The sequence below is a fragment of the Sinocyclocheilus rhinocerous genome, unplaced genomic scaffold, assembly GCF_001515625.1.
Source record: "Sinocyclocheilus rhinocerous isolate Xijiao unplaced genomic scaffold, SAMN03320098_v1.1 scaffold1294, whole genome shotgun sequence".
In the NCBI taxonomy this organism is placed as follows: domain Eukaryota; kingdom Metazoa; phylum Chordata; class Actinopteri; order Cypriniformes; family Cyprinidae; genus Sinocyclocheilus; species Sinocyclocheilus rhinocerous.
Genome location: NW_015656157.1, coordinates 1,115,073 through 1,128,464, shown reverse-complemented (window position 1 = coordinate 1,128,464; position 13,392 = coordinate 1,115,073). Strand labels below are relative to the sequence as shown.

The following is a 13,392-nucleotide window of genomic DNA, read 5'->3' as shown; positions in this document are numbered from 1 at the left end:
GCTTTCTAATCTTTTTGTATTCTATCTGTTTTCTTTTCATTTATTATACAATTAACAAAAGCAAAAAGACCTCTAACACTAGCTTGCTCTGTTTATTCTTTTTCTATTCTGTTTTCTTTTTATTTATTATATTTAAAAAACCCTTGCTACGTGGCATGCATTAAGCTTAGCTAACTGAGACTTGTTATAGCACTTGTATATCATTGCTCTTTTGTTGATTTTGATTGCTTCCATTGTCCTCATTTGTAAATCGCTTTGGATAAAAGCGTCTGCTAAATGACTAAATGTAAATAAATATATATATGTGTATATATAACATTTTATATTATAATAATGATTTTTGACAAAAAAAAAAAAATCGGATTTTAAACTAATTTTATAACCTACAACTGTGTTCTCAATAACCTTGACAAGTAGCACACAGGAATATATATTTTTATTTTGTTTACTTTTTTTGTTTGCGTTGCACTTTGTATCCTCACCCACAGTGGAATCTCGTTGGCCCAAATCCTGCTCGACATATAATGCCTGTTTAATAAACACTGAAGATGTTCTAACTGGCTGTGATTTTGCCACTTCGCACAGCATTTGTGCTTTTACAGACATACTACTACCCACTCAATTGCTGTCAAGTTGCACCTGGTAAGGACATGGCGTAAGAAGGATGAGTCGACATTTCAGTTTGCTCGACCCCATCAAGATTCCTTAAAAGCTATAGTCAGCTGCTTCCAGCTTGAGAAACCATGCAGGAACACCATGTTAACAGAGTCCCTCTTTCCATTCCCAATTACATGACTGCCTGGTGGCACTAAGCCACGCTGGTCAAACCGAGCACTAGACGCCAACTCTGACATGAGGGAGGGGACTACTTGACTTGAATAAGAACTTTTAAGCGGCCACTTTCAAGCAGGATCCAAAGGAAGTGATTTGAAATCTGTCTCAGTCTACGACTAGAAGTGTCCTGTTCTGCCCGTTCATCTTGCCCTGTATATGTAAATTAGTACATATTTTTTCAGACTATGTTTCTTTACTTCCCCCTTGAGATCTTATTAAAGAGAGATTTTTGCTCTCTTCCACTGAATTCTTCTAAATTGGGCTCAGCAGAGCAGACCTCTGAGATAACCTCTCTTAGGGAGACCTCCGAAATGACCACAGAGAGGCAAACACACATGGTTTTTCATGTCAAGCCGTGGTAGACGAGAACGCAAGGAACTCTTTGGAGTGTCATGTTATTCCTATAGTGTAATAGTCTGTAACTGGACACATAAGGAGTACATTGGGATTGTACGTTTACATATGTATAACTGACTAGTGTGTCCAATCTTAATTTCTAAAGATTAAAGGAATAGTTCAGATAAAATGAAAATCCTGTCATCATTTACTCACCCTCATCATGTTCTAAACCCATATGACTTTCTTCTGCAGGGAGAAAATCTGAAGTCTGTTTTCTGTACGCTTTTTTATGCAATTACAGTGAATTACAGCAATTACAGGGAGTGAAGCTTTCAAGCTTCAAAAAGGGTAAAAGTCTCATAAAAGTTCTCCATTTGACAGATGGTCCATTAAGTCAGATAAATGAACAAATCATTCAAGGGTGCATTTCATGTACAACAGCATAACTCGCTGTTTAAAGGGATAGTTCACCCAAAAATGAAAATTACCCCATGATTTACTCACTTTCAAACCATCCTAGGTGTATATGCCTTTCTTCTTTCATATGAATGCAATCAGAGTTCTATAAAAAAATGTCCTGGCTCTTCCAAGCTTTATAATGGCATTGAATGGTGGTCGAGATTTTGAAGCAAAATAAAGTGGATCCATCCATCATAAAAAGTGCTCCACACGGCTCCGGGAAGTTAATAAATGTCTTCTGAAGTGAATCGATGCATTTATTTAAGAAAAATATCCATATTTAAAACATTATAAACGTAATCTCTAGCTTCAGCTAACTGTCATGCCCGTTCACGAGAGAGTGGCGTTCCAGCAGATGACGTAGGCGTAGCATAAACTCTGGTGAGAATATGCTAGTCATGCGAGAACAAAGTTTTGTTTACAGCAAAGGAAAACCAGTCTCCTCTTTGCATATATCGAAATCCTTATTTTATACTTCTAATTAGTGAACTGGTGTTTTGTTTTGCTCTCTCCTCTGTGCTTCCGCATGCATCACTTATCACTAGAGCTTAATTTCTATTTTGAGATCAAATTTATGTCAGATTATTGCTGTAAATAACGAACATGGTATCTGAGGTCTAATTCGCTATGTTTTGCTTTATTTCAGATGTTTGATACAATCATGGTACTAGAGCACATTCTATTATAACTTTCCTGTTCAGCTCTACATCTGGAGAGTCTTGTGTTCAAAGGGCGGACGTGAGCTCCTCTATGTTTTAAACCGCGCAGGTTAAGCGCATGCTGCGCTCACGTGAACGGTGACAATACACCATGAGAAAACATGCTCATGAATGTAAATTATTCATTCTTATTAGACTTTTTTTTGACAGTTCTGCAGTTGTTACATGGATGAGATTAATTTTTATTTTATTTTTTATTAATTTGCTTAAATTAGGACTACATTAAATCTAAATAATTTAGCTTTTTTTTTACCTTTTTAAAATGTCAAAATGTTTATGACATATGCTTATTTATTATGTATATGATTAATATAAATGATAAATTAATAAATAGGGTCTAACATTAATTATAATCTATTAATTCCTCTGTCTAATAATGTCTAAAATATATAATAATTGTGTCTATCAAGTTCTAACAGACTATCCAAATTTTAATAAAACAATAGGGTTATGCCTTTAGAAGCACAGATGTGTCTTTAAAAGTACGGTTCATCCAAAAATGAAAATTCTGTTATAATTTACCCAGGTTGTTCTAAACCTGCAAGTTCTTTCTTCTGTTGAACACAAAAGAAGATACTTTGAAGAATGTGGGTAACTAAACAGCTGCTGGTCCCCAGTAACTTCCATAGTAGAGAAAAAATGCTATCAGAGTCATTGGGGACCAGAAACTGTTTGGTTACCCACATTCTTCAAGGTATTTTCTTTTATGTTCAACAGAAGAAAGAAATTATTACAGGTTTGGAACAACTTGTGGGAGTGTAAACGATGACAAAATTTTCATTTTTGGGTGAACTATCCCTTTAAGTCAGTCCACCATGAGAAACTGAAATGCCTCTCTGCAAACTGCGCGTTCATCATTAGTTACTGGACAGACCCATTGATAACTTTCCCGTTCAGCTCTACATCTGGATTTTTATTCATTTGCTTAAATTAGGACTACATTAAATCTAAATAATTTAGCATTTTTCTAAAACTTTTTAAAATGTCAAAATGTATATGACATATATGCTTATTTATTATGTATATGATTAATATAAATGATAAATTAATAAATAGGGTCTAACATTAATTATAATCTATTAATTCCTCTGTCTAATAATGTCTAAAATATATAATAATTGTGTCTATCAAGTAACGGTGACAGGGCTTTAACGGCGCGCGTTCTGGAGACTCCATCATCGCCATGGAAACAAAGACGCCAAGATGAGCTTCTCTAACTTCTTATGAAATTAATTTCATTATAATTGCTATTAGCATTAAAAACGCTGCAAAATACTTATTTGTTGATTCAGCTTGTTGGCCTTTGTAAAATACGGGACAAATCGCGTCCCGTATTGATTTGATACAGGACGCATCATTTTACCTTAAAATACGGGACGATTCCATATTTTAAGGGATGGGTGACAACCCTAGCACATTCACACATGCACGCTCATCAAAAACAGTGCTTTTATTCTTTTGACAAGCCAAAAGTATATGTATGGAATGAAAGACATAGATTGCACTACATGTTAGCTTACGTATTTTGCTCAAGCATCATCTATAAAGTCCACATGTTGTACTAACAAGAAACTGTGTTTCAAACCACAGGTCGAGAGCTGTAGTACCACACAACTTTGCAATGTTGTTTGCAAATGTTCATTGGAACTACATTGCTAATGACTTGCAAACATAGATGGTGAATGTTGCTTTTGGGAAAAGCACCCCAGATTGGTTTTGTGAACAGGATCAACTAATTGACTGAATTTTGGTTTGTTCCTCACAATGCTACTACAAGACTTAAAAATATAGCGAAAGAGTCATATGGACCACTTTTATGGTGTTTTTGCATCCTTTCTGAATGGCATTTACATTGTATTGAAAAGAGAGGTCATACTTCAAAATATGTTCATTTGTGTCGCATTGAGGAAAAAACATTATATGGGTTTTTAACAACATGAGGGTGAGTATAGAATTCTAATTTTTGGATGAACATTCTTTACATAAACAAACATGGGAAATCATGAAGTCATGAAATGCAACATAGTATGGGCAATTTAGCTCTGCAAAAAGCTTGAGTCTCGCAGTTGCGTTAATTGAAAGGGATGCTGTCAAAAATATTGAATCCAGATGTCCGCAAGGGATGAGAATCAAAGAGGGGAAAATGAACATCTGAGGAAGTTAATGTTGACTGGCCACAGACCAATGGAATCTTGCCATTAGTGAAAGCGGTCTGATGTGCATCTGTCACGCATTACCGCAGAACTCGCCAAAGGTGATCAATGCAGCTTACAAGACTGCCAAGACGACGAAGCCGAGATTGTTGACTTCATAGTAAACAATCCCATTTCCCTTATTAGGAATTTGCTTGCTTTCTCCAAACTTGTCTTTTCGCATGTAGCAGCCGTCCACATTGAACTAGTCCAGAATTTAAACAAGATGGCCGACCTCCTTCCAAACAAAAATCCATCGCACCAATCAGTGGCTATTCAGCGACCGAGTCATGTTTAACCTTCAGTTCGGAGGAAATAGTCTGATTCCTGTTGATTACCTCTGAGGGACTCATCAAAACCCTGGACAGAACAGACAAACATTAAGCCCAGACTGCAGCGTAACCAATGTCAAATGTCTGCCTGGTACTAATGTGAAACTAGGCTACAGATCATAGCATATATATGGGGGATTGGGGGATTTTTCCAAGTTTTTTTTTTTTTTTTTTATAAAAAAACAAAAAACAAATATCTGGGTTACAGTGAAGTGAATGGGGCCAATCTGTAAATGTTAAAAAACACTCTGTTTCAATAGTACAACCACAAGATGTAAACAATATGTGTGTTAACATGATTTTAGTGTGGAAAAATTGTTTACTAACCTTTTCTGTGTAAAGTTATATCCAATTTTACAACATAAACTCTAAAACTACTGTAAAAATGATTTAAACAGTTTTACAGCTCAAATAATACACAGACGAATTAGTGTACTTGCTTAAATAAAATTCTAAGATGCTTTTGAATTATCTAAAAATTGGCCACATTCACTTCCATTGTAAGCGCCTCAATGCAACCTGCTTTTTTAAAGAAAACAAGGGACAAGTCAAAATTAATTTTGGTAATCAACATTTTGTTGATTAAGCTTAACCAAAATATTCCTTTAATAAACTGTGCACCTGCAAATGCAAACAAGATTTAATATTTAAGCTTTAAAAAAATAGCATAGCGCTACTCTTATTCACAAACATATTGCCTGTTCTTGAATAATTTGGTATAAAAGTCTAAAAATACCTGTTTTATGGTTTTATTTGGATGTCTACATATTCCCACAAATGTTGTCTACTGTTAAAGATATTCCAGAAAAAAAGTTCTTGTGTCAGGACAACTTCAAGCATCAAAGAGCAGAACAAGCTGGTTCATAAAGAATTTTACATTTGGTTTCTACTGATACTTCAACATGCAACTTCAGGGAAATTTGTGCAGTGCTGTGTGACACACTTGGGGAAGGTCTTTCTGAAGTGCAAGAATTCCCTCCAGACTTTCCTTCGAAGATACGTTTCATTAGTTTCATCACAAAAATCAAAGAGATTATAACATAAATGTGATTTATGGAGGAAACTTCCAAAATCCGGCTCACACCCAGTGAAGTCTAAAATTCCATATTCTGTTTTTTTATGCCGTGCTATTTATATAACAGTTGTGTGGAGGTTCACGTAACTGTGAAATCTGCATCATCTGGGCCAAATGCACACCACAGCAGGTCTGTTGAAAAACAATCTGTTTCCCTTTCTCGGTTCAGACGCCCGAGGCAAAAAGTCCATCATTAGTGCCCCACTTCCCCCAGAAATTGAGTCTTGCCATTTTTGAACAAAGTTCTAATTCCATATGCTTGATTTAGTGTTTAGATAGCACGATGCTACCGCTAAACCTTGGGCTTTCACCATCTGTGCAATCTCTGGCCCTTGTCAGTCCTTCACTTGGGCTGGCCGTCTTCCAGCTGACCACTAAATACAGGCTAGGCCTGCCGCAGGACGGCTGTGGAGGTTTTCTCTCGCCTCTTCTCCTGTCACAACTGTTAAACGCACATTCATCATGGCTGCGACTAAACTGAGAAATCATGGATGAGTTCGTAATGATGAATTTCTACATTTCTATTTGTTTTGGCATATTTAAGTAAAGCTTTGTGAAGTGAATTTTTAACATAACTGTCTTTATTTACAAGATATTTTTGCGGTCGTCTAATAATTGTAGTTGGTTTAGAAACAGCAGGAATCTCACAAAAACATGTTAGGCTATGGATACAGTTGGATGACCTCCAGGGAGAATAAGGTTTCTGATTTAACATCACTGGTTCTTCTTTGAAGAACCAGCCCCCTGCGCTCATATGATCCCAATAGTGCAGTGATGTGACCGCAACCTTCGTAAAACATACCAGATCTTGAAACCAAGAGCATATGAGAGTCACTAGTGGAATCTTCTACACCAGTGATTCTCAACTGGTGGGTTGCGACCCAAAAATGGGTCACAGGTCTGATCTGATAGGAAAAAACAATGCTAAATGCAAATAATAAAACTCAAAACATTTGAAATGGAGGAGAAAATGCTTCCCATATATTTTGTTGCAGACATCAGAGGTTGAGTGGTTTGTTTCTCCTTAATTTATTATGCCAAGAGCATGGAGCCCTTGAAATTCAAGAGACATTTTGAAAACATTTAAAAGAATTTGGTCTATGTCAGGTTAATAATTAAATATTTAATGTGTAAAAATTATTTACATTTTATGAAATGTTTTTCCTTCAATATTGTCAGTTTTATTAAATATTTATTATTAAAATATATTTATTAATCATGTCAATAAAGTTGCTGAATAGAAGAGTAAAAAAGAAATTTAATGAAAATCATCAAATTTAAATAAAAAAAAAAACAGTTAAGTTTGCAACTTTATATCTTACAATTGGGGTGTTATTTCTCATAATTTCTCATAAACTCAAAAGGTATAAAGATTGTTAAAGCAAAACCTAATTTCCTTTTTTTATTTTTTACTCTGAGATGTAAACTCCAATGTTTTTTTTGTTAATTAAAATTAAAACTATTAAACAATTTCTGTTAACTGAAATTAAATAAAATATAAATATTAAACTTATAAAATTTCAACATAAAACAATTGAATGAAAATGAGAAATGTTGCCTTGGTGATTAACTGACAAAATAAATTGAAGTACCAAAACAAAAACTGAAATTAAAAAAGCTAAATAGAAAACGATTACATTAAATTACTAAAACTAATTAAAATGAAAACTGAAAATGTAAAAATAAAAGCCAATTCGAAATATTAATAAATACTGTAGTATATTAACACAGTGTGCCATTTTGTGCAGTTCATGGTAGTTCTAATAAATGTAAATGTTTTCAGGATATTAGGTAACAAAATTATTTAACAAAACTAAACTTTAAAGGGTTAGTTCACCCAAAAATGAAAATTAGCCCACAACTTCCTTTGCTCCTGTTAACAAACGTTGGTTTTCACGAGCCTCACCGGCGCATGCGCAATGCTGACCTCATACGTCATCAGCCCGGAGCTGCTTCCGTGTACAACAGTGAGCGCAAGCTAGATTCAAGTGATTATTACGTTTTGAAAATGGATATTTTTCTTACAAAAACGCATCGATTCGCTACAGGAGGCCTTTGTTCACTCCCCGGATCCGTGTGAGACATTTTTTTTTTTATGGATGGGCGCTTTTTATTTAACTTCTTTTGGACTGATGCATGCAACACCCGCTGAGTGCCATGAAACAGCTTGAAAGATCAAAGACAGTTTTTAATATAACTCCGACTGGATTCGTTTGAAAGAAGAAAGTCATATACACCTAGGATGACTTGAGGGTGAGTAATTTGTGGGCTAATTTTCATTTTTGGGTGAACTAACCCTTTAAATAAACAATTTTGTTACCGTTTAAAGCAAAACTAGTTGAGAACCACAGTTGAGGTTTACTCAGAAAGCAGAGATGCCGACGGACTAACCTGAAACACAACAACCTTCCCATCATCAGCCTGCAGGTAGAAGGTCCAAGTGGAAGAAATGAAGCTCTGGGCAGAACTGACGATGTCATTGCACCAGCTAGACACGGCATCCATAACAGAGATGGGCTTGGGCCGGTTGGTCAGGGCCTTGAGCTGCAGATCAAGCCAAGAGCAATTTGATAGAGATGTCAAAACATCACTGCAACCCCAAAAGGAAACATCCGAGAGTCGTACCTTTCTCCGTTTGATCTCCGGCTCAGCGGGTTGGCTGGCACACCCCGTGCTGCACGCCTCCTGCTCCAGCAGTTTACTGTAGGCCTCCTGACATGCTGCACACACACACATAAACGATACCTGTCAGGCGGCTCCATCTCCATTCAACCCTCCCCACGGTCAAGCAGTCATCAATATCAACAAACATCTGAGCAGCAGCCTCCCGCACCAGAAAGCACAGGATTGATTTTCAATAAAACAGCTTCCCTCATGCCTAGCAGCTTCCCACAGACAGCTCTGTTTGCCACTAGCACACAATACCATCTCTAGATAAAAATGAGCGCTATCAGCTTGTCTGCACACTCTATAGTATATGTCCTTGGGCTATGGACACTTTATTCCAAAACATTAGCTTCGTCAAATGCATTTTGACAGGCAAAAAGATACAGTTTTTCTCGCTTTGAATTTGTACTAGCACACCAATTCGAAATATTTTTGTAGTTCTTAAGCTGCGTTCAAGTCCTCCTGGGAAGTTTGTACTTACAAGCGCTGGAATCATAATTACGGCATGCATTTAAGAGATTTCAGACACAAAAACAAGACTTTAGTTACAGTCACAACTTTCGTTGTTCTGCAAATTTTCAGCAAAATCATCTATGATTGGGAATTTCGCAATGGGTGAAAGATAAGGTGTGCTCACATTTTCTATTGTTTGGCGAATTTTTCCTGAAGAAATTCAGACATTTACACATGATTCCAAGTGACTGGAAATTTTGTGTGAGAGTGAACAATTTCCACACAGATTTCACAACAGGTTCAAGTTGGTCACACCAATTCACTACACTGATCAACAAAAAGCAGCTTGGTTGGATAGTGGATAGGCTGTTTTTCATACATTACTACACTGTTGACGATAGACAGTTGACCTTTTTTGCCCACAAACGTTCAGAAATGTGACTGTGCCATTGAACTGCGTTCAAGTGCTCTTGGGAAGTTTGTATCTACAAGCGCTGAAATCGTAATTATGATATTATTTCAAGAAATTTTGCTCAGAAAAACAGGACTTAAAGGGATAGTTCACCCAAAAATGAAAATGACCCCATGATTTACTCACCCTCAAGCCATCCTAGGTGTATATGACTTTCTTCTTTCAGACGAATGCAATCGGAGTTATATTAAAGTAGTTAGCTACAAGTTGCTTACAAAAAGTAGCAAAAGATACTGAAGTTTAGCTAGCACAAAAACGTAAAGGGTTTTGAATTAATCATCCTCAGTTAGACTGATCATATCAAACTTGCACAGGTAAATTTACATTAAATGTACACAACAAAACTAATTTACATAACTGAGTCCAAATCATTGTGCATGGAGTCGAATCAGTAAATCGTTTTTAAAATCTGTTAATTTACATGAACTGTCTGAATGAACCGATTCATTAGAATGATTTGGATCATTTAGGACAAACTGACTCACTAGAATGAATCAGGCTTTCCAACTCTTCACTGTTTAGGTAAGCATGTTTGATGTAGTTAAGTTAGTAGCATTTCTAATTTTAGTTAGCTAGCTAGCTACTTCCCAAAACTGATCAAAATAGGTCATACCTCCCTGGCACTCTTCTTTGCTGGTATTGATGCCTGTATTTCCATTCACGAACTGGCAGATGGAGTAGAGCCGACAGCCGCGGTGACAGGCATTCATGATGGAGTCCTGTAGGAACACGGTAAAGACTTCATTCAGAATAAATCTTTTTGTACAGTGATATATGTAACTCCAAGAATCACTCTAATAGATGTTCATATGTTTTTATCCAGAGGGATGTGGTGGTCACATGGAGGTGTTCTCAAAGGATGTTTTATAGAGTATCCAACATGAGTTCCTAAAAAAATCATTATGCAAGATGTGACATGCACACGGTTTTCTGAATGGCACATCAGAATCGAGGATTGATTATCGGTGGAGACAGCAGAGCACTGGTTGAGGTTTGAAGATGCAAGGGCAAAGTGTGGTGATTCAAACCCATGTAAGGTCAATTCATGACCTTTAGAGTAACAGAAGTCACCCAACCCTGCAGTGACCTTCAGTATCAGCAGCATAAAATGTATATATTATAGGTTTATATTACATTTGTTGAGGTTAACCAATTAAAACAATGAAATCATTAAATAAATCATCTACAATAAATACCGTAATTACAAGAATAAAGCTCAGATGTATTTCAGCAACAACACATCTTGATAAGGTATTTTGTCAATAATAAAACATGGATTGAAAACAGAAATGGTATGGATTTTGATTCATCTTTGCCACTGAAATATTTTGAATCAGTTCTCTAGTGAATCTTTTGACAAGTTGAATTGTTACTCTAGTAGTTGGTGACAACTGAGTCTTTTTGGGTCATGAGTGAGTTCTGGAATCACTCTATCACCTGAAAAATCATCGAGATGTGATTAGATTTTCTTAGATAAACAAATAAATGATGTGTTCGCGAACGAATACAGATGGGAAGTTTCATCGGTTCTATTTTTTCAACTCCTGGACAAATGATTCCTATGAGCCTGTCCTTTTCAGTGAATTAAAAATATACAGCGCAACCCGTGTAGTCGGATTTTCAAAAGATTTAATGATTCTCAAAAAACAGTTATCTTTAGTGGATCAAAAATACTTCTGAATTAGTTGAAGCAGTTATTGAATTGCAAGACCAATACATTTATTATTTTCGTTATGTTCCACTTGAAATAAATTATGATTCTTTTCATCGTGAGCTTTGGTGTAATCAATGCCATTCTATAAAAAAATAATGAATGAAAGTTACATTTAAAGGGGTCATATGATGCTATTTTAAAGATCATTTCTTTGCATGAACATTTGGGTGGCATTATGCTAATATTTCCACATAGTGATGTAGATATGTGGGGGCGTGTTAGAACGAGGCGTTTTAGGTAGGTGTGGCTGACTCTTAACTTTTATAAAGAATATCTCTTTGGATTTGAGACTTTAGTCTTTGCAACTTTACAGATCTTCTTTATGCACCAAGAGCTTGTAACACTCCAAAGAGAAAGGAAAATTGAAATCGCATCATATGACCCCTTTAAAGGTCTCTAAAAAAGTATGTGAGAAAAGTCAATAAAAGTCTATTTAACACACCTTTTCCAATGCTCAAATTAAACTGTTTATTTGTTATATCTGTTCTGTTTATAACAAATTAACTCATTTGTTTTTAAGGGCAGTTAAAGCTAGAATTGATGAGAATAATAATCGTTAAAATCCATTCTCATCCAGACGAACCACCTCTAGGGCAAAATGATGCGGGCTGTTAAGGAAAATAAGGATCTCAGCTTCTGAATATATTTTTTAAAAACAATTCCTTCACATTATATAAAAGATAAACGACGTCGCCCTCGGATATCAAGCAAATACCAACCCACGTCTTTACAAGCGTTTATGGGCCCCCATCAAACAAAAGAGATGCGCTCGCGTGCTTCCATTGCCGCGCTCCGTTTTGCGCATTTAGCACGTAGAACGTTCGTTGCGGTTTAAACACATGAGAATAACAGACACGGCCAGACAAAATCTACACATTGACCGTTAAATTCATGCGTCATAAAGCATCATTCTCGGCCTGTTCTTGGTGGATACAAAGTAACGTTTCCCTTGCGGTGCCAGTAACTGGGACACAGAAATCCATGAATCGATTACGAATTGGCTCGAGGTGCTGCCAAATAATGCTCCCATCTTTGCGCAGTGTCTTTGCGCAGAACAGTTTTGTGTCAAAATGAACGTTGGATTTCATCTCGCTACGTTCTCTATAGCGATTTTCATTTGCAAAACGACTTTATTTATTTACATCTGCAAATGGCTGCGACTCTGATGAACCACTACTAGTAAACGCAAAATCCTATAAAATGCATTTTTCCACAGGCCGTTATATACTGCAGAAGCATCTGGTACGTGACACTTACTTTGGCGGGGCTTTTGTTTTTGATGGACATCTGGCATTGCTTTTTGCAGTAATTGATATCGCCCAGTTGGTTGTCAAACAGATCAGATGATGCCGCCGCCAACGCCACCAGAATCAGGGAGACGAGCGCGGGAACACCGCGCACCCTGCCGCCGAACTGGAGCATCTTTTTTTTCGCAGGATTCGGTGCACTGGCGCGTCTGCGGGGCTCGGTGCGTCTCTACCTGTCCCTGCCGTTGCTGCTTCGGTTCGGGCTCTGTCAGCCTCGTGCCTTTGATGCGCCGTGGCGTCACTCCTCACATCATCACGCACGCGCTACGCGTCTCCGGCCACTGCATTGCATTGCATTGCAGTATAAAGGAGTGGATAGAAACAACAGGGAAAAACATGCGTCTGGTAGGCCTACTTTAAAGGGGTCATATGATGCTGCTAAAAATAACATTATTTTGTGTATTTGGTGTAATGAAATGTGTTTATGCGGTTTAAAGTTAAAAAAACACATTTTTTCCACATACTGTGCATTATTGTTTCTCCTCTATGCCCCGCCTTTTTGAAACTGGCTAACTCTTAACTTTTATAAATAATATCTCTTTGGATTTGAGACTTTAGTCTTTGCAACTTTACAGATCTTCTTTATGCACCAAGAGCTTGTAACACTCTAAAGAGAAAGGAAAAAATGAAATCGCATCATATGACCCCTTTAATGTAAATAAAAGCAACTCAAATGTTTCATTTCTACCACATGAAATAAAGTTCTAATGAGGATGACTGTAAAGATCTTATTCTGCCAGCAATTAAACTAAAATTAAAAAAATAATTAAAAAATTTATAATAAACTCCTTAAAATAGTGTTTATATGTGTACTGTGTGTGTGTGTGTG

At 36.6% G+C, this 13,392-nt stretch overlaps 1 protein-coding gene across 1 annotated transcript in view; it reads right to left on the bottom strand.

Annotated features, from left to right (window-relative positions):
- Nucleotides 1-12,848, bottom strand: part of LOC107719570 (transmembrane protein 59-like) — a 17,561-nt gene extending 4,713 nt beyond the window's left edge. Inside the window, exons 1-4 of the mRNA XM_016527017.1 lie at nt 12,514-12,848; nt 10,156-10,261; nt 8,576-8,670; nt 8,342-8,494 (exon numbers count right to left, since the gene is read on the bottom strand). Coding sequence (XP_016382503.1) covers nt 8,342-8,494; nt 8,576-8,670; nt 10,156-10,261; nt 12,514-12,678 — 519 coding nt within the window. The 5' untranslated portion in view covers nt 12,679-12,848. The remainder of the gene's footprint in view (nt 1-8,341; nt 8,495-8,575; nt 8,671-10,155; nt 10,262-12,513) is intronic.
- Nucleotides 12,849-13,392: the final 544 nt, after the last annotated feature.